The 25,533-nt window shown below is 40.1% G+C and overlaps 1 protein-coding gene across 1 annotated transcript in view; it reads right to left on the bottom strand.

Moving 5' to 3' along the window:
• Nucleotides 1-3,925: 3,925 nt before the first annotated feature.
• The window catches only part of LOC114443885 (matrix metalloproteinase-17-like), a 58,131-nt gene continuing 36,523 nt past the window's right edge, over nt 3,926-25,533 (bottom strand). The window contains exons 4-10 of the mRNA XM_028418233.1: nt 19,073-19,359; nt 14,139-14,315; nt 13,587-13,689; nt 11,621-11,703; nt 10,434-10,586; nt 10,029-10,286; nt 3,926-4,251 (exon numbers count right to left, since the gene is read on the bottom strand). Coding sequence (XP_028274034.1) covers nt 3,926-4,251; nt 10,029-10,286; nt 10,434-10,586; nt 11,621-11,703; nt 13,587-13,689; nt 14,139-14,315; nt 19,073-19,359 — 1,387 coding nt within the window. The remainder of the gene's footprint in view (nt 4,252-10,028; nt 10,287-10,433; nt 10,587-11,620; nt 11,704-13,586; nt 13,690-14,138; nt 14,316-19,072; nt 19,360-25,533) is intronic.

Genomic DNA, 25,533 nt, shown 5'->3' with positions numbered 1-25,533 from the left:
TGAGGACAGTTCCTGAACACAGGGTATTTGTAATTAATTTGTACACACAAAGTGTACGAGTCTGACATCTGTTCGCCTCCCAAATTGATGTCAAGTGTTTGAACATAAATCTACCACTGTTCTATATTTCCTGCAGATGTTAGCTATAGCATTTTAAAAGTCTTTCCATCTGCTCGAGCATATTTCATTTATTTGTTGTATTTTCTACTGAACCTCGTCCTCACAGCTGTATGTGCGCTTTGTTGCTTTCATCCAGATGTTAGTCGCATAATGTGATGATTATACCTCATTTTTCATGTAATTTCAAAGCAAAGGAAAAGTCAAACCCATCCTGCCTTATGTATTATTTGCATTTGTGTGTTTAATATCAGCAGAGATGGCACTGCAGGACCTCAGACAGTCACAGTGCAGGGTCCTCAGGAGACAGAAGAGTCTTGAAATGGAAATATTTCACTGTGCTGCCAATTAAGACAGTCAGGTTGTGATGTATTAATTAAACACAGTGCACGTGGAAGCACTGATAAAAATAAAAGGAAATAATAAAAATACTATTAGACATAAAGCTTATTACTATAAAAATGTTACAACAATTAAGGCCCTGCTCAGATAGGATCAGCGTGGACAAACTGCTGAACAGTGACCCGTCCTGCTTCTGCATCGGCTCCTGGGAGCAGGTGCCATCCCGGTGGCCGCCGAGCCACACCAGTTAATTAACACCACTCGAGTGTGTCAAGAGGAGGGAAGAAAAATTGCTGCTCTTAGCGTGTGTCACAGGCTCGGCCTGCGGGGCGTGACAAAAAGGGGAGATGCAGAAGGAATAACAATGAATTCATCTTAAACTAACATGATAATAAATAATGAGATGTTAAAGGGTATATTGAAATACATAAGAGAAGTACAAACAAACAATTACAGCAACACACGGTGGTTCGTCTGAGGACGAAGAATAGAAAACAAGAGGATATCAGACGATCAGGCAGTGGAGCAATTTGTAAGGAAAATAAGTGCTGGGACTTCATTTATGGAGTTTGGTTGCATATATGCTGGTGGAGGTCATCTGTAATTAACTGGTGTTTAATTTTAATTTCACTGAGCTTTTCATTAAAATGGATGTTCCATTCACATTAATTGCCAAAGGAGATTGCACAATACATTGTTCTTAGTCGCTGCTATTACTTTTTTTTTTTTTACCTCAGCTTTAACATGTTCCCTGAAACTACTGTTTACTGCTTACATTTGCACTTCAGCCACTTTTTTTTTACACAATCTGTTTACATTTTCCATGGACATTTTGGATAGTCATAACATTTATGACATGATAACCTCACTTCATATTTTATATTTTATTTTGTATCTATTTTTATTGTATTGTATATGTCAAGCTGCTCAGTTGTGCCTAAAATTGCCATTCTGGGACAAATAAAGTTTTCTGAATATGAATCTGAACCAATAGCTGCTGAAATCAGGCCATACACAACTAAACAAAACTAAGAAAATGTTGGAAAGGGTAGTAAAATTTCACACACAAATTGCAAGAAAGTCATCACTGCAAACATGGACTCTCATCTGGACACATGCATCTCGACACTTAACTCATTTTTCTTACCTATAAGTAGTGTGGAAGGTCTGCGATACACATCTGAAAGAACAAGGAATATTAAATCAATTCAATGATACAAGCTGCTTCAAACCCTGGAAAGTTTCCATTGAAACTACATAGTGAGCATGTCCCATAATTACCCAGCAGGTATCTTAAATGGTGCCAGTCTTGACAGTGTGAAATTATTCTAGGATCAGGTGACATTATTTTCGGGTCGAGAGTGTGAATGACATCATGCAGCTTCCTTTTCTGAAACAAACAGCGGCAGCCATTAGAAGAGAAAAGATGCTTAAAGGTATCAGAGACATGAATGGCAGCTCCCAGTTGGTGTCTGCAAGCTGTCATATTACCTCCATTTGTCTTCTTCCTTTTCAATAATTATATACTCAGGGCTGCAAGGGAAACAGCACGCATAAAAACAATCAGTCTCAGTATACAAAAAGCCAATAAAGTTATTTAGATTCTTTAATTTTTTTTCTACAAAAATATTTTACATTAGAAAACACAACTTGAAATATACACAGTCCACTTGGTTTTTGCAGAAACCATGGAACATCTCAGCTCAAATAGATCTGTCTATATTTAAAATTGTAGGTAAATATATATCAGCAACAATAAATCTGGTTGCTGTTCTTTGAAGTCTGCAACTGATGATCAAAGCAATATGGATTCACAATCTATCCATATATCATAAAAATACAAGAAAAAAAACACAACGAACCAATAGTAGCTCTGATAACAGCAGGGAATGCTTCTGGTGAATTTACATGAGCATCATTTTCCTCACAGAGCGTGGTAGTAAAGGTAAACAATTAAAAAAAATAAATAAATGAAAGGGTCATGGCATTAACCAACAGCGAGATTACCTTTCTGTTTAATAGGACTAACATTCATTTGTCTCACATCCCAGGGTGCCCTTTTTATTCGTGTAGCTGTAGTGGGAGGTATCCTCCTGTGTTTGTGTTTACAAGCCTGAATGCCATTCATCTACCTGTTGACATGGAGCATGTCTTTCATGTGTCAGGATCCCACGGGGCCATTCATCTGTACACCTATCTATCTACAATAAACCACAGGGTACTTTTCAGCTGTCTGACTAGATATGTCCCAGGGTGTCAGTCAACTGTCTAACTATGCTATCAACACATTGTCATTCTTTTCCCTGGCTTCAGTCTTTCAGGCAGATCTTCCACCCAGGCTTAGAAACACTAAATCTTAAGAGGAGAAAAAACATTTAAAGCAATATTTTGACATTTTGGGAAATATGCATCTTCACCGTCTTGAGATCAGAGATAACTATGTGTTGAAACACAGAAGTTGTGTTTTTATAGATCATGTTCGAAGTCAACATGGAACCCTGCGAAATCAATGGGGACAGTGCTGATGTGTGCATGTTTTAATCATCAATATTGTGAATCACTGGTCTTCTAAAACCCAATATCACACAAAATAATAAGAGTAATATAGAAGTTTTTAGACAGGATGAGTTCTTTGGTGTGCCCCCTAGTGGTAACTACTGGTAGCGCATAAACACAGCAAATATCTAAACAATTAAGTTCAATAAAATGCTGCAAAAAACAAGCCCTGTGGTGTATTTTGGTCCTTGTCGCCAAAGTCAGAATAACAGCACATAACTGACAGTAAAAGGTGATGTTTCAACATGTTGTCTATGCATTAACAGGGTAAACTTATTGCAGGGTTAGTTTAAAGGCTGATTTTTGTAATGGATAACAACTATATGGCCCCATTTATATTCTTTATGTTAAGATACATGACCATAACATCTATGTCAGCAAGAAGGCATATTCCCCAAAAAATCGAATCATTATTCTATCACTTCTTCACTCATAAATCTAATCTGCTTTTCTCGTTACATCTATTGGATGCCCCTCAATATTGCTGTAAACACATTCAGGATAAAAGAATACTTTCAGGTTTGAATACTGTTATATATCATGTAAACATACTGTTGGTGTCAACAGTTCCACTCAGTTAGCCTACTTAGCAAGGAGGAACCATTCATAAATTAGCTTGTGGTTCTGTTGTGTGTGTTCAGTTGGCAAAGCATAGGACTAGCATTGACTCTGTCAGTGGATCGCTGCCTTAGTTTGATGATGGTATGCACTACCCATAATGCAAGGCGCTTCAGATGACCATCAGATGGCATGTGAAATAAATAACAGCAAAAATAATTGCAAAAAACATACCAATAGATATTTATATGAACAAAACTTTCCAGTTTGTGTTTTAGCTGAGTGTCCACTAGCCCTCTATATCCAGTCTCTCTCTCACCCAGCTTGAGAGCACTGTCCCCATGCTTTAGCATCATAGCAGTTCAGAGCGCAGGGCCAGTGAGAGCGTCCAGAGAGGTGGCAGCAGCCAGATGGGGGACGGGGTGAGGTGGGTGCCTAAGGGTGAGGCGGTGTCGGAGGTGCAGGAGCACACCTCGTATCCGTTCTCTGCGTGGTCCGGGTGTCGGTGCACGTTGACTCTCGTCTCAGTGCTTTTGGGCTCTGTGTCTGGAGAGTCCGACTGCATCTCTGTGCACAGCAGCCAGTCCTTGGCGATGAGGCGGGGAAATCCTGCCTCCACCTCCATGTCGCTGCCCGGGACACGCCAGTACTCCTTCCCCTTGAAAAAATAGGACGAGCCTTAAGGGAGAAGAGAGAGTAGAGTGGGTTGATTCCCTGTATTTTGAGGGAGAATTAAATACTAAAACAGAACAGAGGCATTTTTCCTCTTAGAGGCCAACTAAAGCCAGGCTACCCCAGACTTTAGTTGTCATCTTAATAAAACAGTGATGGCATTTCTTCTGTGCTCTTGCTGCTATTTCTACTTTGAAATGAGTGAAAGAAAGAACTCTGCTCTAAATGCCATTACACCAAAACTAAAGCTGCACACGGTGAGGAAAAGTGGGGAATATGTGGAAATATTGTCCTATGAAGTGGCTGGTTGGGAACACAACAGCAGCTAATTTTGCTGGCCGTGCCTTCATTTTCACTTTTCTACTTTTCTTGCCAATCTTGTTTTAATGGGCAATTTGTATGACAAAAATGTAAAACGTTAACCGTTTTTCCCTTTGTCGAACATACGAATCCCTATATTTTAATTGATTTTTAGATTTGCAGTCTATATTAAGTGGCATGTTATGCATTTATTACTGCAAAAGAGTGAATGGATGCCAGTAAATGTAAGTGTCAACTGCCTGTGTGTACAGTATGATATCATTTTTGGTGAAATGATGTTGGACGGTTACATTACACTGGCTGTTAAAGTGGATTCACATAGATTTAAGGTCTCAAATGCTTCCCTTAGAAAAAACAAACAAAGAATATAACAAACAAATGTAGATATTTAGTTTTTACTCAAGGCTGCAAAGTAAAAAGGCTGCTCTTTTTTGTACTAAATATACAGCATTAACAGGATTACTAACCAGTTTCAGTCATTAGTGAGATCAATGTACAGGAGGAGAAGAAAATGACCCAGAATGACTGAGAGTTTATAAGGAGGCCAACATGAAAAAGTTCATTTTGTGCCTAAAAAACTGCACAAATCACAAAAAGTAATGAGTGGAGAAAACATTGGAGAACATTATCCAAGGGAGGAAATGTGTCGCTCAGAGCACATAATGGACTATTAGCTCCACCGGCCTGCCCACAGACCGGAATTTTATGAAAGCTGTGAGAAATTTCACTGGAAACTGCAGAAATAAAAATGTCCAGTTTTAGGTAGGACGGAGACACACACACACACTTATATTGTGTTCAAGCCAAGGCTAAGAAGTCAGACTTTGTGTTCTAAAGAAAATTCTAAGAAATTGCTATACTCATAGTTCATCAGAACATAAGAGTTCCTTTGGATCACAATAGGTGGTCGATAATACTGATTAAATGCTGTGGTGCTGCAGTTTTGTCAGGAGGAAAAGCTTATTTTAAGGAGCACCAGTACCTTTAAATGGCATGTTAACATTTTTTAATGTTAATAGAGTGACAGGGTCTTTAACCTGTGCTATCAGATTGTGTCTTCATACAAACACAGGTTATGATATATAATACAGACGGATAGCAGTTGAGATCAGATCAGTGTGGGAGGGAATCCAAATTTATTCATCCAGCCCAAATTAAACATAAGGTCTGTGATTCCTTTTGCTCCCGGGCTACTTAGTGAATGTATGTGTTCCCTCCAGCATTGTTCTAATAACACCAGTTATCTCCTCATCTTTCTTATCCTCCTCCTAAACCCATTCGATCCTAACAATATCCTCACTATGATGCTGCCTCCTTCATTTCTCTCTCCTCTTTCCTTCCTCACTCTGTTCATCTTTGGCTCGCAGAGGCAGGTAAATTCTTTGATGTGGCTCCATTTCCATTGCCCTCAGGTACACACTACACAGCATACATAAAAGTCAGTGGTCTTGTTTACATAAATGCATACATCGCCACGAGTTTTCCTGTAAATTGGGGGTTCCTTTCTCACGTCTGTTGTAGGTGAGAAAGGTGGTGTTGCTTATTCCCCCCCGAGAGGAGCCTGAAATAAGGACTAAGCACCTCTTGCTAATTAGTTGTTGTTTTTTTGTGTTGAGTTTTAACAACTAAAAGTGCTTTATCAAAGACTAATCTGGACAGCCAGCCAATGGAAGCATACTTTAAAAGAGCTGGTTTGCTGTACAGGCTTCCAAAACAACACAAGTTGAAGTAAACATTATTCATTTCTATGGGGAAGTACTACATTGTATCCTCTGTATTTGATCGGTTATAATTGGCTCTGAACATCAGGCAACCTTTCAGCACCATCAGGGGACCTGAAGGTGCTGTCTAGTCAAAACAAACGTTAGGGCTACATCATCACAATACTTTTATTAGAACAATTCTTTGGATCTCATTAGTTGTAGAATGAAATGAATACATTCACTTTAAATATCTCATTATAACCCGTTCAGACACAGGCTGCATTGTGGTCATGTTTCTATCAGTTTAGAACATAGCGCTAATTCAGGCAGGCTATTCATATGACAGATAAGTACGAGTAACATGACAGGCGAGGGACGAGGTGGGGGTCATTGTTTATTAGCTTTTCTGTGATGCATAGATAGGAACTTAATGAAGATACAGCTTGACTCCTCAGCTGTGATACATACTCTGTTACAGTGTTGAAAGTACTGGAAGATTTCAGTCCCTTTAGAATCAGTTATATTTCTGCATAAGTGTGACCCAAAGCATCAGGCAGATCAGACCGACATGAAATGTAAATATTTGACTTATTTACTTTCACGTGTTACTTATTTATTCAGGAAAATGATCCAGTATTACACATCTGTTAGTGGTATATGTGTAACCGCTAGGATTTGAAGGCCCATCTCCTCAGAGGTGTTTTGAATTAATGAGAGGGGTCAATAAATGACCTGTTTCACCCTCTCCAAGCATTACCACTCATTCCTCTTGTTGTTTGTGTGCAGTTTTTTAGGCAATAAACTGCACACAAACAACAAGATCAACAAGATCCAATTGATCTCACTAATCATGAAAACCGGATTGCAATCCAGTTTATATATTTGTGTTTGCTGCACTAAAATAAAAGTGCAGCCTTTTTACTTGACGGCCTTGTAGACAAAAACAACTTTCCATTTAAACGTTAGATTTAGTTTTTCCATTTGTAAATGCTAAATGGAGCTGGGTGAGCTTGACCTTGTATCTATCTCTGTGTATCTATCTTATCTATGTCAAAAGCATGTGTTACCACTTTAACGGCCAGTGTAACGCAACCAGATACGTTTCAAATTATTTTCCCAAGCACCCAAGCTAAGTCTTGATTTTACCGTGATTGGTTTCAATTTTCTGACCCAGTCCAACTCTGTTATTCTCCACAGTAGCCTGCTGTGTAGTGATTAACAGGAAAGTTATGAGTTTTAACTGAGACACATTTTAGTGACAAAAAAAGGTGTGTTATGTATGCAATTAGAGACAAAATTTATTTTGTGCAATATCCACACAATCACCACGTACACACTGTTAGTAAATCTATTCTCTCTGAACTTCCAGAACAATCTAATAATGTATTATCATAATCGGGAATGTCATGGTAATGCAACACTTTATTACGCAAGGCCATCTGTGTCCTTTCGCATGCGCAGGCACAGACACACAGAAACGTTTTCTCACTCAAGTATACGTGTGGCTTTTATAGAAGGTACTTGACATTTTATATGAGGCAAAAGACCAGAATGTTTTACAGGCACAGATGCACATAGTTCGTAAACATTACTGACATGGCAGATTCAGGCGTGACACGCTCCAGTAATGATCACATTACACCACCTCCTCCTGTAAAACCCGTTACTTACACAGAACTGAGAGGAGGAAAAGGGGACATGGGGAGGGTTAGGAGAATGTTTATAGTGAGGTGAAGGACAGACATCAGAGGGGAGGAACACACACACACACACTCACAGGCTGCAGTAAGCTTGGACAATGTAATAAATGCCTGGTAGCATAAAGCATCAGGTCCATGCTGGATGCTCTTCCTCATCTTATTCCAGGTTTAAGCTGGTTTGTTGATTATAAAAATGTCAAATTAATAAGTACACACATCATTCATTTTTACTCATGCAGAGCTTAGTATATGCTACATGATTTGCTTATATCACAGTTTCTAGCAAACCCTATTAGTTACTGGAGAGCACTTCCTCTGCATGAACAAGGACCCCTTCGACTGCAGTTGAAGTACGACACCACTGTTTGATGAGAAATCATGACGGGCTGATTTATGTTTGGAAAAGGTCATCAGTGACTGCTGATGGCTTTTTCAAGTGACTGTCAAGTGCTGGGTCAGTCGTTGATCATATGTCATGCCATGAGCCAATTTGCGCGTGTTTAGCGGAGAGCACTACTTCTGTCGTCCATCTGGCTCTGAGACTGTCCTCCCCTATGAGTTTTTCACAAATGTCACAGACAATGATCATATTTTGGAACTGGATTAATTATACACAAACAGAATGGGGTACCCATGCTGCCACAACAACAAACACATTGTTCATGCTCAACCAAGTCAGTGAAAACAAATGAGACGCTCAGAATGGAGTCTTGGCTGGGACCACTGAAAACCACTATCAGCTGAGAAATGTACAGCATGAGGGCTGTGTGTAGTGGATGGATGGAGAGGATACTAAACTGATACTGAAATATAGATTTTATATACTGTACTATGTGAATTTAATGCTTAGGAACAGCAAATGTTACAGTGCACATAGAATGACACAAAAAAGAGTCAAGACGTTCAAAGTACAACAAACACAAGCACACTAGTCTCTGAGGTCTCACATTAGGATCCATTTGCCATCTGAAGGATTCAGTTCAATGGGATGTGTAGTGGTGTTTGTGAGCGCGATGAGAGGCTCTCTGATAGAGGTAGGAGGACTGGCTAAAGATCATTGATGGCTGCAGAAAAATAACTGAGAGCTGATTCACTGTGAGCAGTCTTAAAAAGACAAGGCTGCCAAACAGGGGTAAAATCAACAGTTGCTTTCATCACCTTTTTTCTTGCCATGGTGCCATTTAAACTTTTTTTTTTAAGGTAGACAAGCTGACTGACTGCTCAAAGAACCAACTTCACTTTCATCTCGAGGCAGCAACAGGCAGAGCCGCATCAGAAGATGGATCTGTAGTAACGAGTCTGAATCGACCGCCGAGATCTGATTGTGCTGAGGTTAATGCAAAAGGAACATTCTCTACTGGACCTGCTTGATTAGATCGGAGATCTTGTCGTCTCATCTTAGCGGTTTTCAGATGGTGGTGCATCCAGTGAGCTTACAATGGTTTAATTGAAGAGACCAGCTTGTGGTTTCATAGCAGCTAAGACACCTCTCCACTGTGTTTGCAGCGTAAAAGGTCAAGGCTGTTGTTGGCTTACCGAGATGCCAGTCCTACAAGCTGTTTCTGGTAGACTGACTCTATGTCTGTAATCTAAAAAGTTGTCTGGAAACTTGAACAGCACCTAAAAGGACCCCAGGCAAGGCAGACATACTGCTGTACATTTTCACAGCTTAGTTTTCAGGGGTCACTGGTTACTTACTATAGTGTTTGTGTAAATATTAACAGCTAACAATGTGTGTGGTAGGTCCACTTATGTGAAAAACTACTTTATTGATGCTGCTATTTGTAAAGAAAAAAACAATCACTGGCTTCAATCCATACATTATGCATCAGTGTGGATTTATTTTTTAAAAGCTGAGTTGCTGAGGCCCAAAGGTCCACTTCCACCAGTCAAGTCAAGTTTGCTGGAGTGTTGTAATTTCCCCACAGTTTTCACAGTTCCCTCAGGAGCTGCATACAGCTTCATAAACCTGTCTTCACATTTAGTTTCAGTGCCAAGTTATTGCAGTTTCTTACTTTGTTTCAGTAAATAGGAAACGTTAATTCTTATGGCTACTCACCATCAGACCACCTCATGGCGTCGTCCAGCTGTGGCGGCAGCCCCTTCCAAAGGGTGCTGTCTTTAGGGTAGCCCAGGTCCATGTGCCGCAGGTGGTCGTCGTAGCGCCAGTAGTGGTTGTTCTTGAAGAAGTATGTTTTGTCATTGTGCAGCCAAACAAAGGCGGCGTCCACTCCTTCCATCGGCAGACCAAAGTCACTGATTGGACGTGGGTAACCCTCTTCGACGTTATTGTCTTTAAATACCCAGTATTTCAGACCTGAGGGAGCAGTTACAGTGGTAAAAAGGAGGGTAATAACACCTTTATAGTTTGGAATGCATCCACTCATTCATACCAAAAAACAGTTTAACACATGGAGTCTATTAACATGGTCAAATAAAAACGTAATGTTTTTTTTTTTTTTACCTTTGAAAAACACTATTTTGTGGTCACCGGGCCTCTCGTACACAGCGTCCACGCTGTCCAGGTTTGGAGGAAGGCCCCTCCAGAAACGGTGAATCTGTGCCGGGCGCAGAGACACCAGGTGCCTCTCTCGAGTTAGCCGCCAAAAGTACTTCCCTGAGACAGACAGGAACAGGACTCGTTCAATTAGAACAAGATTCCTACACAGCTCTCCTTTACAAGAAAAGCCGTGTTTAGTTTGCATACTGTGTTTAGGTCAGCAGGGCTAATAGAAAAACTAATGCTCAAAGCGATTTTTACTTTCCATTTAAAAATAATAAGTAACAAAACTCCTTGGGCTACTTTTAGGGGTGGTGGGGAATGACGATCTGTCTTGTGTTTGAAAGGAAACTTCACTAATTAGCAGGAAGTGGGAACCAGACCAGAAAACACGTCACGTAGAACTGGACTTTCTACTGAGCCGAAATGATCAATTTCAAGCAGTGCCGAAAATACAGTATTTACACCACACAACAGCTCTGCCACTACCGCAGAATTTAGTTTGGACTGCAGAAGGCGTGATTGTGTGTCAGCCTGTGATACAAGCCCTTTGAGCCACAAACAAGTTTGCCATCTATTGATCACCGGAACCTCTCAGTCCTGTGCCCAGCCCCTGTCCCTTCACTTTATATCTTCTCGATTTACTTCCTTTCTCTCTTACTGTCACTGCCTGCCTGTCTGCCTCTTGTATCATCAAAGACTGCAGGGGAGACATGTAACATTTTCACTCCCAAATCACAAATAAATTCCACAGGATTTTCTCTCCACCTCCGCCACTAACAATAAAAACCCTTCTCTTTCACAAAGGAACACTGTTTGCAACAATCAATAAGTGTAATCAGCTACGGATCAATCACACTTTCTGAGCTCTGATTACAAGCACTGGTGGTTCATGCAGCTATTTAAGCCATTGCAGGGGAAACCCACACATCACCATAAGAAAATACATGCAAGCGGATCAGTTTGTAAGCCTAGCACAGAACCCTCTAATAAAGCTGGGCCGTTTCCAACGTCTGTTTATTCTAAATAGTCATTGCGTGTTTGAATCAAAATACCTATGTGATTTTTGGTATATTTTTGTCTTTTCGCCCCGCTCCCCTCCCGCCCCTTCACCACCGCCTTCTTCACTTTCTTCTTTTAGTTTCGAATACCTTTGAAAAAGAAGGCCTCCCCTCGTATTTGGGCCACAGCATCAAAGTGGCTAGTGCATCTGTCTGGGGCATCTCGCGCCAGCCTGAGAGTAAGAGAGAGAGGGAGAGAGAGAGAGAGAGAGAGACAGAAAGAAAGAGAGATGGAGGAGCCCAGAGGAAAGTTGAAGAAAGGGCATTAGAAAAGTTGAGAACAGGACAGAGAGAGTGGAAAGTAGGAAGAATGGGAAAAGATACTATATTCAAAATTCTTCAAACGCCACAACCCAGTTAATACATTATTTGCATATGGAGGAAAAAAAAACAACCAATTGCATTTTCACCGACTGAGTAACTGAACATATTTATGCATGTGCATGTGTGTGTGTGTGTGTGTTTTCTTTAATTAATCGGGCTAAACCTTAGGTGAAATGCTGTCATGCTGACACGGTGAGGTCTTCAAGTGCGTTTATCCCTAAGGCTAATAAGTGATTTAAACCATTGACGTGGTCGGCCTGTCAATGATGAACCCATTTGCATCACAGGCCTGCCACTGTGAGTGGGAGGGAGAGAGCCCTCATATTATCAACAAAGATCCCTATTCAGAGGTCTATTACCAAGGCGCTGCCGCCTATTGGTCAGCATTTGTGACCTTGGTCGAACGCAATCTAGCTTTTTCCACGCATCATGACCACGTGGAGGTGGTTGGAAAATGAGTAATGAGGACAGTTGGAGGCAGATGGAAAGTGGGTTTAATTTTAAAACAGCTGCTTGAAAGTATGTGCATCAAACACTGCATACATCGACAGAAAAAAATCATACAGAGTGCAAAAAGGTAACAAAACTGACCAAGGTTCCTTCTACTTAATTTCAGTTAATGAGACTTTACAGGCTCATTACACTATAACTGGCTCACCTAATATGACAATAACAATGCAGGGACATGGATTTAATGCATAGGTCTTTACTGATGTCCTATTATGTGGGCAGATGTGAATTGAGAGGTGAAAGGTTGTGTGATTAACATTTAGAAAAAATAATTCAGGTAGGCATGTAGGCTTGATAATATCAAGTAAATGATGTCTGCTTTATTTATATATATATTATTGTTTCACGTACTTATATTCTAACTTATGATGTCACCAGACATGGCAGCACCTGCATCTTAGAGGTCAGTTTATTTTGAAGTTGGTTTAATATGAGGGTCAGCTTTCCTCTTGTGGCCACGTCTAGTGAATTTGGACCATGTCCCTCGGATCTTCTTAACAACATTAGCAGTGGAGGTCATGGGAACAAACTGCCTGGGGATGAGGATCTTGTAGTCTCTCGGCTCCTCAGACAACTCTCTTCTTCACTTTTTTCTTGGCCTTGTTTGGTGTGGTGCAAAACCAGGTTGCTAACCAGCACAATGAGTACTTTCAATTAAATAGGCAGAATGACTGCATGTAAGAATGAAGACAGTCACTTAGAAAAGGTACGAGTCATTTCTTTTAGTAAGAACAGCAAGGATTCAGCTGATTCTTTGTTTTATTCAATGACATGCACGACAAAACCTTTTCATTTCTGTGTGTATCTGTTGCACAGTCTTAGTAATATAAAGATTATGATACAATTAAATCTACAATTTGTGTGAAAAGTGTAAGCGTTTTAGACTGACTCCTGCCAACTGACAGTATAGAGTTATTTCCTCTTCCACAAGCACATTGGGTGTTGTTTACTTGGTGCATTCAAGTGTATCTTTTTCATTTAAAATCAACACAAGGTCTGCAGATGTAAAGAAAGAGGTTGTAAACCAGAGTCCTGGTAGCATTTCTAGCTCTGCCTTTCTGTTTTCATCTATGGTGGACATTTATTACACCTTCTGCTCCAACATCAGCAACAGTGAAGTGGACTGAGTGACCCGAGGGAGCTTGGAAAAACTGTGTGTGTTTGAGAGAAAAGAAGAAGTGGACCCCTTCATGTGTTACACTAAAAATACTCTTCTACTCACAGGAGTGTGGATCTGTTCTCAGGAAGGTCCAGCAAGACAGGAGGCTCAGGAGTCTGTGAAGGGTCGCCTGGACGATTAGTGTGGGACACGGAGTCTCTGACACCTGCCGAGGACAAATGTAATTACATTTCACATGGATATACAAAAAACAAGAACAGACAGAACGGAATATCAATTATGTAACGTTATGCTTTTAGACAAAAAACAAGGTTTTCTTCAGCCGTAGTAAATCGACATATTTCCTCTTTTGCATATTTATACGACTATTTTTAACTTGGTGTAGCTTCCCTGTCTTAATGTTACAGCCCAATCCCTCCTCTGACTTTCAGCATCCTTTCCTTGCCTTCATCCTAGCCTTCATTATCATTAGTCTGCCCTGCTCTCTGCTACTCTGTATATCAGGGAACAGTGTGATAAGGTCATATGCCGTAAAGAGGTCCAATTAACTCGATCCATGTTTTTAATAATCAATAACCTTACTAGAACTTGCCAATTCTCCTTCCTTTCTCTGACCCTCACACACACACAGGCTGGAAGGATGTACCCTCATACCATAGAGCTGCCAGACACGGACTTTGTCTTCATATGGTAGATCGTATTTCAGTGGGTCTCCCACAGGGCCCTGGTAGTACGGTCTCATGATGGACTCCATGGCTGATGTGTGGACCAGGCCGATGGCGTGACCGAACTCATGGACTGCGACGGCAAACAGATCCATACCATGAGACTCTAAAGGAAGACACGGAGAGGGAAACCATTATAATGCTTTTTTAAACCACATAAAATAGATCATGATAGGAAGTAAGAATTTCTAATAATACACATAGGAGCTTGAAATAAAAACAGGAAGAAAGCAGCTTGAGAATACTGCACGCTGCATATTTTTCTTTCGAACAACCACTGCTGTCCAGCATGGTAGTAAATTACTTAACAAGAAAACTGCAATCTTAGACACAGCTCCTCTTCCCTTTCATTTCAAAATAACCGCACCCTATTGGGAGCTATAAGAAAAAACAAGGTTTTACTTTGAGAACATGAGGCAGCTTTATTACTCTCTATGAATCGTCAGGTTTAGTTTAACCATCACTCTGATGAGATCACTTAGTGATTTTTGTTTTTTGGAACAACCATTATGTTTGCATGTTTCTCCTTCTAACTCTATATGTTATAAGTTAAAAGCATGAAAGACAGCACTTGTGGCAGTGAGTGCTGTTAGGCATGTGGCAAAGTGAGATAACTATGGTAATACTGCCTGAGCCCCTGGGCTGCCAATCAAAACCTAAGTGTGTGAAGACGCCTAAAGAGGCTGCGGGCTATTAAAGCACATTTCCCTAGTTGTTCAGCTAAAAAGAAAAGAAGCTCCTTGTCTGGCTCAGCTAAGCAAGACAAAACCTGAGGTTTCGAGACTGAGATTTGTGAGTGCTAGTGTATCGAGCCAAGCTAGCTTAGAGCTCCTTGGTGGCTTGGATCGAGTCTGCATTAAGTTAACCTTGTTGTTGGCCTCAACTTGGGAACATCTCAGCGTAGTGCTCTGTCAAAAGACAAAGGACAATTGGAGATGTGCACTTCTGCTTACAACACCTGGGATATTACAGAGCCAAATGCCAACTCTAATCTACAGGAGCACAAGGTGGAGAGAGGAGAGGTGGATAAAGGGAGGGATCGAGGGAGTGAGCAGGGATTCGGAACAAAGTAGGTACCATGTCATCGTATTTACAGTCCATCTGAGGTTGACAGAAAAAAAAAAATACCAGAGCTCGCAGACAAAGTCAGAGCTGAGAGATTTGGGTGGATCAGCAAGATACATGAGTTAGGCAGCAGGAGAAAGACCGAGAAAGAGTTAGAGAGGGCAAAAAACATGTTAGATTTCAAATTAATGGAACTCTTTCAACGGCCCCAAAACATATAATATTTAAGAAGAGTCACTACTTTGATGAATAGTAAATATACAGTAAACTAAGGGAGCTCTCATATCTTGGATAAGGCACAGCCTACAGCATTTGGTTAAAAGTTTAATAAGGACAGTGTAGCATAAGGTAAGCTGGAAAGACTAAGGAACACAACTAGCCAAGGGCTAATCTTTTCATCTGATATGAACCCATGTAGTGTGACCATGCATTACTTCATGCAACGAAACAGCATAAACATACACTTGAATGAATGAAATTGAGATGACACGGCAGCCTTCTTTATTAGTGTAGTGTCATGTTTCGGGGAATATGACCCTGAACATCAATGTCATATTAAATATGTCAATATCCAAATTACATGGATGCTCATACAGAAGGCTGCTGTGCTGACCATAACATGAACTGCATGCTTATTATTGTTATTATTGTAACCATGGCAATAAACGTTACCCTAATCCAAAGTTGTTTTTGTGTGTAAATTTAAGCCATGGCACCAGCACGTACCTTAATTAAGAAGGCACTCCAGGGTGGCACACTTGTAAATTTTTTCGATTATTGTGCCTCAGTTGTGGCAACAATCTATTCCGGATATATCTGCACCAACATATTTTGTTACTGCATTTTTTTGTGTTACCGGTCGAGTGAGGATGCAATTACTCATATGTAGATTACTGGAAAATGCGGCAAAAGGCTTAATTTTATTCCGTGCTCCAAAACAGCTCAAAGCCTTAATTGCTAAAAACTCAAATGGAAAGCTGACCATGCCATCAATATTCTTGAAGAGTGGATGGAATGGATTTGAATCCTTAGAACTACATGAAAAAAAGTGTCCAGAGAAATGAAAATGAGACTTTGAAATATTAATCAAAGTTTACTGAACTCCTTTGAGCCTCCGAGATGTGAAGTCTAAATACAAGTCAGAGGAATGCTCATGCAGAATCATGGATTATCCTAAAAAAAAAAGCACTGTGACAAAAAAGTCTATAAACTGAGTGGGACATGCGACAAAAATATGTAGGAGTGACACTGTCTCTGCCCTATGACTTCTCTTTACTTATGTGTAGAAATAGCTAGATATAATTATCTGATAATATCCCAGTGCACCAAGTCAGGCTCTCTTAGCAAATGCAATATCAGCTAGCTAATATGCATCTGGTCCTACAAAGTGTATAGAAAGAGCAATTATGCTGTGTCAAAATTAATTGAGAGGACTGGATAGTCTACATCAGCTCCTTTGTGAATATTTAGTGTCTTAAATCAGACAAGTTGGCAGCTCTATAAAAGTGATCCTTTAAGCCACAGAGCAGGCCGCATGGCTGCTATACAAACAGCAGAAGATGTGGGATGTGTCACGTCAATGGACCCAATTCAATTAATATGTTTTTAGTTTCAAACAATGAGCAACAATACACACAGAAACATCCAACTCAAAACCATTAACGGACAGTGCAAGAAGGAAGGATGTGACCTCTTGTTTTCTTCTGACTGGAAATATTACAGAACAGCATGTTCTTTATGATGAAGAGAATCACTACAGGCCACCTGAAATGAACAGAGGATGGTTCTCTAGAGAGGAAACACAATTTAATTTTTTATTCAAGGACTACTGTTCCTCAAAGTAATCAGGATATAACATGGAGATATAATATTAAAAAGGTTGTGACTAACCCATAGAAAAGGCTAACACAAGTCTGCAGGTCCATTTAAAGGGCATTTTAAGGGTTTTCAGCTGTTTTGGTTTTTACGACGCACAACCACAACTCTCACCACTATCATCAGCTATTTAGAGCCAGCACAAACACCACACAGCTAGTTAGCAACTAGCCGATGAACATAGTATATAAGTTAATGAGTTATTAACTTTTTTGGATCTCCTTTTGAGTAGCTGCAGTTTGGTTGTGATTTTCACTTTAAATTATTCTGTGGTGAAATACTGGTGTTAGGTTGGTGTTGCTGATGCATATTGTGGAACAAGCGCTGAAGTTCACTAAGTGGTTTCACACAGAACTAAAAGGCACTTTACAATCTGCACACTAATTGAGCACAACTCACACTCAGAGCTGAACCCGTAGGTGTGTGCAATATAGCCTGCTTATTACCTATAATATGAGCAAAATGTCAATGGAAACATTGGACTACCACATCGCTTTAGACTTACGCACTTAATAGGGAAACTATTGTTCTTTCCACTGCATGAGATTTAGAATCTGTATAATTGGTAGGCACTTTGGCCTAGAGGTAAGGTCGTTAAGGCATTTGAGCAGACGCTCTTAAAACACAAGAGAGAAAGAGGGCAAAGACGAAAAACTCTCAAGCAAGGCATGTATGATTAAAGTCACATTCTGTAAACGTGTGGTGGAAGACTTCATAGAGAGCAGTATAAACAGGGTGTTATTATCAGCACCAAGCAGCCAAGAAGCCCCTTTAGAGAGTGGAGGAGGCAAATGTCCGACCTACAAATGGAAAAGTCCGATGTGTTTCATTTGATGCGCACTTTCCCCTTCATCACGGCTTAAAAAAAAAAAAAAAAAATGCAGCCTTGAAAGCAGGAACTAATCTAACAAGGTGTGATGAGTCACATCTTTTCACTCTCCTTCACTGTGACAGGCTGTGTTTTTAACACGGGAGGGCTGTCTTCCATCAAAGTTGAGTACTCTCAGAATTCTTTGCACAGATGGTTTTTGTTTGACATCTTACATTTGGCTTTGCATCGGCCGATGTAAAACAGTTATGCGTCAATATTTAGATGACAAAAGCACATCTCAGAACCCTCCTTCGAGTACAGTGATGCTGATGATGCAGTTTAGTGGAGGAAAGCTCAGCTGTTGTACCACACAGTGTGGTCCAAGGCTTAAGCAAACAGGTCCGGCTTCTGCTGCTGCTGCTTTAATAAGCAGCCCATCAATCTTAGCATTTAAATTATCTTTGAAGTCCTGCATTTTAAAATGACTTGTATCTCCAAGCTGCTAACGAAGAAAAAACAACTAATCTCTGGCTGACAAGTTCTTCTGAATCAAAGGTCCAACAGTCAGCAAATTAACTTTTCACCACCATGCCAGGTAGAATATGTTAATATCTTTAAAACTACACTAAAATAGACAGTAATGTTCATGTTAAAATAAGCGTCTGAAACCTTCTTGTGTATCAGTAGCATATTCCAGCAGGCTGTTTGTTTGTGGCTGTTAGAGGAAATTAAAGGAAGTCCTTTCATGCCCCCTAATAAGCTTGAGATAGCGATCAACACTGCTTTACTCAACACACTGAAGGCATTGTATGTTATATTCTTAGTTCTCTCACAAATGAAATATTAATTATAGAAACTGGAACGTAGAGGCACAGCTTGGCTCCGCAGTACAGTCAGCGTTCTAGTTTTGAATATACGACCCTCAGTGTGTATGGAAGTTCAAACAATTTCAGCTGTTTCAGTCCCCTTACTGTGCTGCACCCTGGGAGCTTAGATATTTTCCAGAATATCGCTCTACTGTATATCTTACACACATATTTTGATTCAGCCTCTCGGTTATTACATTATATAATCCATGCACATGAGTGTTGCACTGAGTAAATGTTTCTTACCTGGAGATCTGAAGGTCCAGGCCTCATCATCATCAAAGTGTGTATCCCCAGCCGTGAATCTCTCTCCGGGGAAAAATGCATGTGCCACCGTGCCCCCTGGCCCATCAAAGGGATATCCATCATTGTGATCGGCCTTTGTGAAGTCAATCTGAATGTCTGCGTCGCTCCCCGCCACCTCGTGGAAGTTAAGAGGCGCGATGTCGCTCCAGACCTTCAAGGCGTAGTACATCAGGGCCCGGACTGTGTCCCTGCCCAGTAAGGCTGAATCCTTAGGAAAGGTCCTCACTCTAAAGGAGAATAAAGAGAGAAAAAATCTAATAAAAAAATTTAATCTTAAATGAATATCTTTCAGGATTTATAGCATTGTTGCCTAATCCTGACTTTTGTGTTGCCAGTAAAGTTAGCTCCTGCCGGTCAGATTATCAGTTTGGAAAAATCACACAATCAAGCAGATCTGACCACAATCTATATGCAAGGTGATGACATTTATTGTGTTCTCCATTTGACATCTAAAAACAGACGCAAATATTTCATCTATTTACTGATCACTGATAGCACACATTACAATTTCTTAATATCAGTACATTTCCTTTTATCATTGCCAACCTTGGCAAACCCTTCTGTTGGACTACTATAACACCAAAATACATTATTATAACTATCTATGCAGTAGCTAGTCTCTATCCATTGCTTAAAAGATCCACGATCAGTAAGCTGGCTAAGGCAACCCTATTCTGATTCACAGTTGTATTAAATCAAGATGATTATGCAAATCAGTGTTTGTATGAAAACTATGACCATCAAATCAAAAAAATCTGAGAGTTGTTTAATCTGACTTCAACCTTGGTAACCATAAACAGTAAATCATCCAAACGTTTCTTAAGTGCCATTTTGAACCTCTGTGGGAGATTCTTTGCAGTTGAAGTTGAATATTTTAACCTGGGAGTCAATGGGGATTGACTCACTTTTGGAACCAGCCCATAGAGGCTGCTAGGTTTTCAACACTTGTGCATGGGCTTAATTTCTCAGCCCTGAAGGTTGCCGCTTACTTGAAACTTACCCGTGTCCGCTGCCAAGCCAACATTAGAAGCCTGTCCAACAAGCTTGTGTTTACACCTGTTAAGAAGGTTGTTTATCCACCTTAAATCCTTTGCTTTCCAGAAGACCTGCTGATGCTTCTCACCAGCAAAAGATGTCAAAGTGTAATTTACTGACACAATAACTTTCGCCTTGAGCTACATTTTGGTTCCTTTCATCTCCACACGAGCTTGGAGGAGCACCCACGTCTTGGCTTGTAGCTCAGAGTCAACTGGCCCTTCACTGTCAAAGTCAAACTTGTGAACACATGCCAGAGGAGCTAACACCAGCAAGATCCATATAACCCTTTAAATCACTTCTTCAGACACATGTATGATCCATTTCTGTATTGTTTTTAAATCAGAGGTTCAGGTCTGTTCTCACATTTTTATTGTACCTGCTGGTTTTGTTTTTTGTTTTGTATAAACTGGCCACAGCATGCTATTCACAGCCTCAAGCACCAAACGGTAACACAAAATCTGAGTTAAAGTTTTGTTTTTTCCAAACACAACCTATATGCAAGGTGACGACTTTTTACCTTTGTCAGCTTTTGCTTTTAATGCTTTTTTTCAGTTTTTTTTCAATTCAGTCTTTGCAAATTGTGAATTATTAGACAAATTATTAGACATCAACAAATAATAAAAAAAAGGTAATGGAGATGAACATGTTCACCACTTTGTGATAAAAAGGAAACTGTCACTGTGCACAGCACATTTCTCCAATAAAATCCTTTCAAGGCTAGCACAGCCTGCCAACATCCGTACACTCTGCTTATATTAACAGATATTTACTGTGGCTGTATGTTGCTCTGCTGTAACCGCAATGTCTTTAAAACGTTCAGTGATGCGAATGAGTTCATTAGTGCAGCTAATTAATGTATTAATTAGCAAATATGTCTATGTCAACATGTTGTCACATAACACATGGACCACATTAGGATTGTTAGCCCAAAGCGATAAGGAAGTAGTAGCGTGAGACTGGAATTTTCATTAGAAATATGCAAATGCATGCAGTGAGTCACATCCAAATCTAATCAGATCTACTGTTCTGTGTGGAAACTTAAGGTGTACAGTACAGACTGAATCCTTCTTGCCTTTATATGTTTGTAAATAATGTGGCTATGCCGCCCACTTGCTCACACTGACCCTCAGTGCTAACCACAGTTAGCCAAGGTCACCGCAAATAGCTGAACCTCCAGTGACAATTCACCTGCTTATTAGTCCTAATTCAAACAGACGAGGGTGTGTGGTTGCCCGGCAAGAATGTTTATGAGAGAGAAAGATGGAGAAGCACAGAGCACGGATTGTCAGTGTGTAAGCAGGTATGTGCATCCAAATGGTGTGTGTATCAACTTGTGAGGGAGTGTGTCTATATGTGTGTGTGTGTGTGTGGGTAATTGCAGGTAAGTCCGCCAAGGTCAGAGCATCCCTGCCCTGCATCTGAGATGAACCGGGCAGCCTCTGGGAACAGCTAGTGTTTAAATAAGGAGACTATAGGTGAATGAAAAATGAAGCAGGTGTCATTTCCGTGTGAAGCCGCCTTTAAATTTCATCATCTTCAGAGATCAGGACGTGGATCCTGGCAGCATGTCAATCTCATGCTTTGATTTTAATAAAGCTGCTGATTTCTGATGTAGCTGTTCCTGTTAACGGTTCTGTCAATATCAGAAATCATTTGAATCACCCTAGCTCGTAGACCCCTACCTAAATAAATCCAAGTCTTGCTGCATAGTCTAGTCAATGTGGAGAAATTTAAGCCTGAAAATGGAGGCAAGGAGAAAGAGGAAGAACTCCAACAAGCCCACTCTACCATAGTCTTCATGCCAAACTCCGCTAATTGCGTCCTCCCTCTAGCTTTGTATTACGCATGCAGAAGTGGCAGTAGTATTGACCCTCACTCTTTACTCCTGTAAAGTAATTGGCCATATTTCCTGAAACTATTGCTGCAAAGACACCCTTAGAACAATGCTAGCACTTGCTACTGCTGCTAATTAAAACCCAGCTTCACATCCTAGTGTCTCCCTTATTATCATCACCACCGTCCACTTCCTGTTATGCTAAGCTTCAAGTTATTGTTGGAGTATAGAAGAAAGTTTGAAGCTATGTTTAATGGTGTTGGTTGTGGGGAAACAAAACCCAAAGTGATGACGACGGCCAAAAGTTGTGGTCAAATTTGTGAGGGCATTAACAGACTCCCAGGTCATATCGCTAGATGCTTTTGTCAGGTCAGCTCTAGAGGAACAAACTTATGAGTGATCAAGCATATGGCTGTGTTATCGCCACATAAATGTCCACTTTCAGGAAGTCTCACAACCGTGACTCATGAGCACTTAGAGAGCGACGAGGACGCGAGCCAGCAGAGTTTTGTAGAACAAAAAAAAAAGTGCAGATGTAAGAGATTTTGGCTGCAGAGTAAAGCAGGGGTCATCAGCGGCTCAGCATCTGAAGGGCTGTTTAGCAGCAACACAGCTCCTGAGTGCGCATCATTGACTCACAAATAAATATCTGAGAACAGAGTGTACTGTCAGACGCTTCCACATCAATCAAATTTAATACCTACATAAAGAACTGCTCACATCAAAGAACACGCCGACACTACTGAAGCAGGCAGTCCTGGACGGGCAGCAAATCTTTTGCTGTGGTGCTTAACTGGCAAATAGCATGGAAATAACACGAGGAAGAAAGAGAGGCGGGAGGGAGAGAGAGAGAGGGGGGGGGCATTGTTGGAGGAATGAAGGAAAGGATGAGGGAGCAAAGCATGCAGGGAGATGAAATATGAAATTTTAATGTCACAGTGCTCTTCATTATGCAGATATTTATGCTTTTAAACATTTAAATTTGTAGACAAATAGACAAGTAACAATGTGGCTGATTGTGGTAAAAATCATTTGAAATCTTGGTGTCTTAGGTTTACCTAAATTAGTTTTAGTATGTGTGATATTTTAAAAGCTATTTCTGTTTTTTATTTATCATTAAATCGAAGTGACACTATAGTCTTGCACTATAAGCATGTACATGTCTGGCTTAATTGTTTTTTGTAATAATGCAGAAAAAAGGTTGATGACTCATCCTGCACTCGGGGGCTGAGACTCATTTTGTGTCCAATTAAATCCATAAAAAACACAAACAGCTGGAAAACTGTGTTTTTAACATATTCACACAACAATAACACACTAAGCACTATAATCCTTTTTAAGCAGAATATGCTGAGAAATTATATCAGTAAAAAATAAATTCAGCTCTCTTAACTTCTCATGTCTAAAGAGAAAATCTTCACAACTTAATGTTATCGAATGGATAAAGACAACTTCAGAGACAGCTCAAATGTGCTTTTCTTTAAATCAATAAGAGGGTGGAAAAGTTTTCCGTGCAATGTATTATTTGGGTATAATCAATGTCTGCACAGCAAAAAATAAAAAAATAAAAATAAAAAATAATACTCCTACAACAGAGAAAAATCATGCTGCTGGAGCTCAAAGAAGAGAGAGAGGAAGGCCATACAGGCGGAACACATGCTGTTATTTTAAATGGCTGCATGCTGTGAGATAAACAGCTGAGATAATGGAAGGTTATTAAGATTAACAACAACTTAATTATTGCAATTTAATCCAATGAATCTCTTAGTTAGCATGTGAATGGCTATAGGGGTGTTGGAAAAAGTTTGATCTGATAAATTGATTTTTTTTTTTTTTTTGGAAAAGTCTTTAGCCAAACTGAGTCATAAATATATAATGAGGAGAGAAATTAGTTTTTGTGGCCACAGATTGATTAAAGATTATGCAATATTGTCTCAGAGTAGGAAAATCTGACACTTCAGTTAGAATATATTGGGATAGTGAATGTAATTACTCAGGACCGTGCCTATTATGTTGTGTGTATAAAAGCATTTGAGGACAATTTACTCTCTTGAAAATATGATGAGAAATATACAGTAAATGCTCTCTTCCTGGATTAAATAGAAGAGTGTCATTGGAGCTGAATTAAAGGAGAGGGTGAAAAAATCTAAACAGTGAATGGATGTTTCAGTGTGAAGATTTTCAGTTAAACGTTGTAAAAATACAGTAAAATAAAGTTAAAATATTGAACTATGTAGAGGTTTCTCAACATCTGAACGAACCTTAAATCAACAAATAATCCAGAAGCAATTATAATAAAAAAATGGAATAAATTCACCATCTGTTTCTTGGCAGGACCTTGAGGCTGTTTTTATTTAACACAACGTCTGTATATATATCTCAGTTTCGTTAAATCTTGGCTGTTACACAAAAGTGAAAGCTGTGTGAGCAGAAAGGTGGCATCGCCGGACTGAAAAGAGAGGCAGCCTTACTTCACAGAGCGGAGCGAGGCCAGGCTGAAAGCAGTGCGAGGCGTGTGATTGGCAGTTGTAGGTTGGCAGTTATAGTACGAAGCAAAAGAGCGAGTGAGGAAGAGCGTGATGAGAAAAAGCAAAATGTTCCAGTCATAAAAAACAGCAGGTCCTCACAAGCACTCAGCATGCTTGTCCCCTGAAGCAGATGTTGAAGGTGCGACGTGATGCTGGATTGCTGCCACCTAAGACCCTTACGAGAACCCCCCACCCCCCCACCCCATCTCTCTGTGCAGTCATATCACGACCCCCTCCAAAAAAAAAAAAAAAAAAATGACTGTATATCTGACAGAAAGCCTCAAGTGATTTGGGAGATCATTTCAACAAGGCAAAGCCACAGGGACAGTCAGCAGGTAATTGGTTATCAAAAAGCTATAACCATCCTGCCCCTGGTGACGAGTGATTCATCCCTCTGAAGTCAACCCTGTTGCAGTGTGAGCAAAAGCTTTTGTTGCTGCTGAGGAAGCTGCTCGGCTGATCCTGGGTGGATGACACAGACCTGTATCCCTGGAAATCAAGGAATATGATACCCACATCCAGCCATAGTCTGCTAATTAATGCAGCCAAGTGGAAAACGTTAGAACAAGTGTGACAGCCAGGGTGACTTTCACATTTAACACAGTATGTGAGTTTGTGTTATTATTGAGATTGTTCCAAAACTTTTTAAATATATTTACAATGAACTCAGCCAACTATGAGGAAATATTGTGTTGCAGAGATGTGCCGTTGTTGGCATGCTAATTAGCTAGCTGATTATTCCATTAAGTGTCATTAGATGCACTTTAAAAATGGACATTGGAACTGATGATTATGTGTACTGTACAAAAACATCCACCATGCAAGAAGAGTTATGTTTGTCTTGAAGACCTCATTTGCTGTATCAGCCCTTGTTAATGATAAGGTTTGGATTAACATTTTAAACAATTGTTGATGACATTTTTAATGTTAAGTGTATTAGCACAGTGGTGCTCTTTGTAACTTATTCATCATTATCCTGCACGATCCTCACATTTTTTCTC

The sequence above is a fragment of the Parambassis ranga genome, chromosome 12 (assembly GCF_900634625.1).
Source record: "Parambassis ranga chromosome 12, fParRan2.1, whole genome shotgun sequence".
In the NCBI taxonomy this organism is placed as follows: Eukaryota; Metazoa; Chordata; class Actinopteri; family Ambassidae; genus Parambassis; species Parambassis ranga.
The sequence above is the reverse complement of the archived record's forward strand: the minus strand, read 5'-3'. Positions and strand labels throughout refer to the sequence as shown.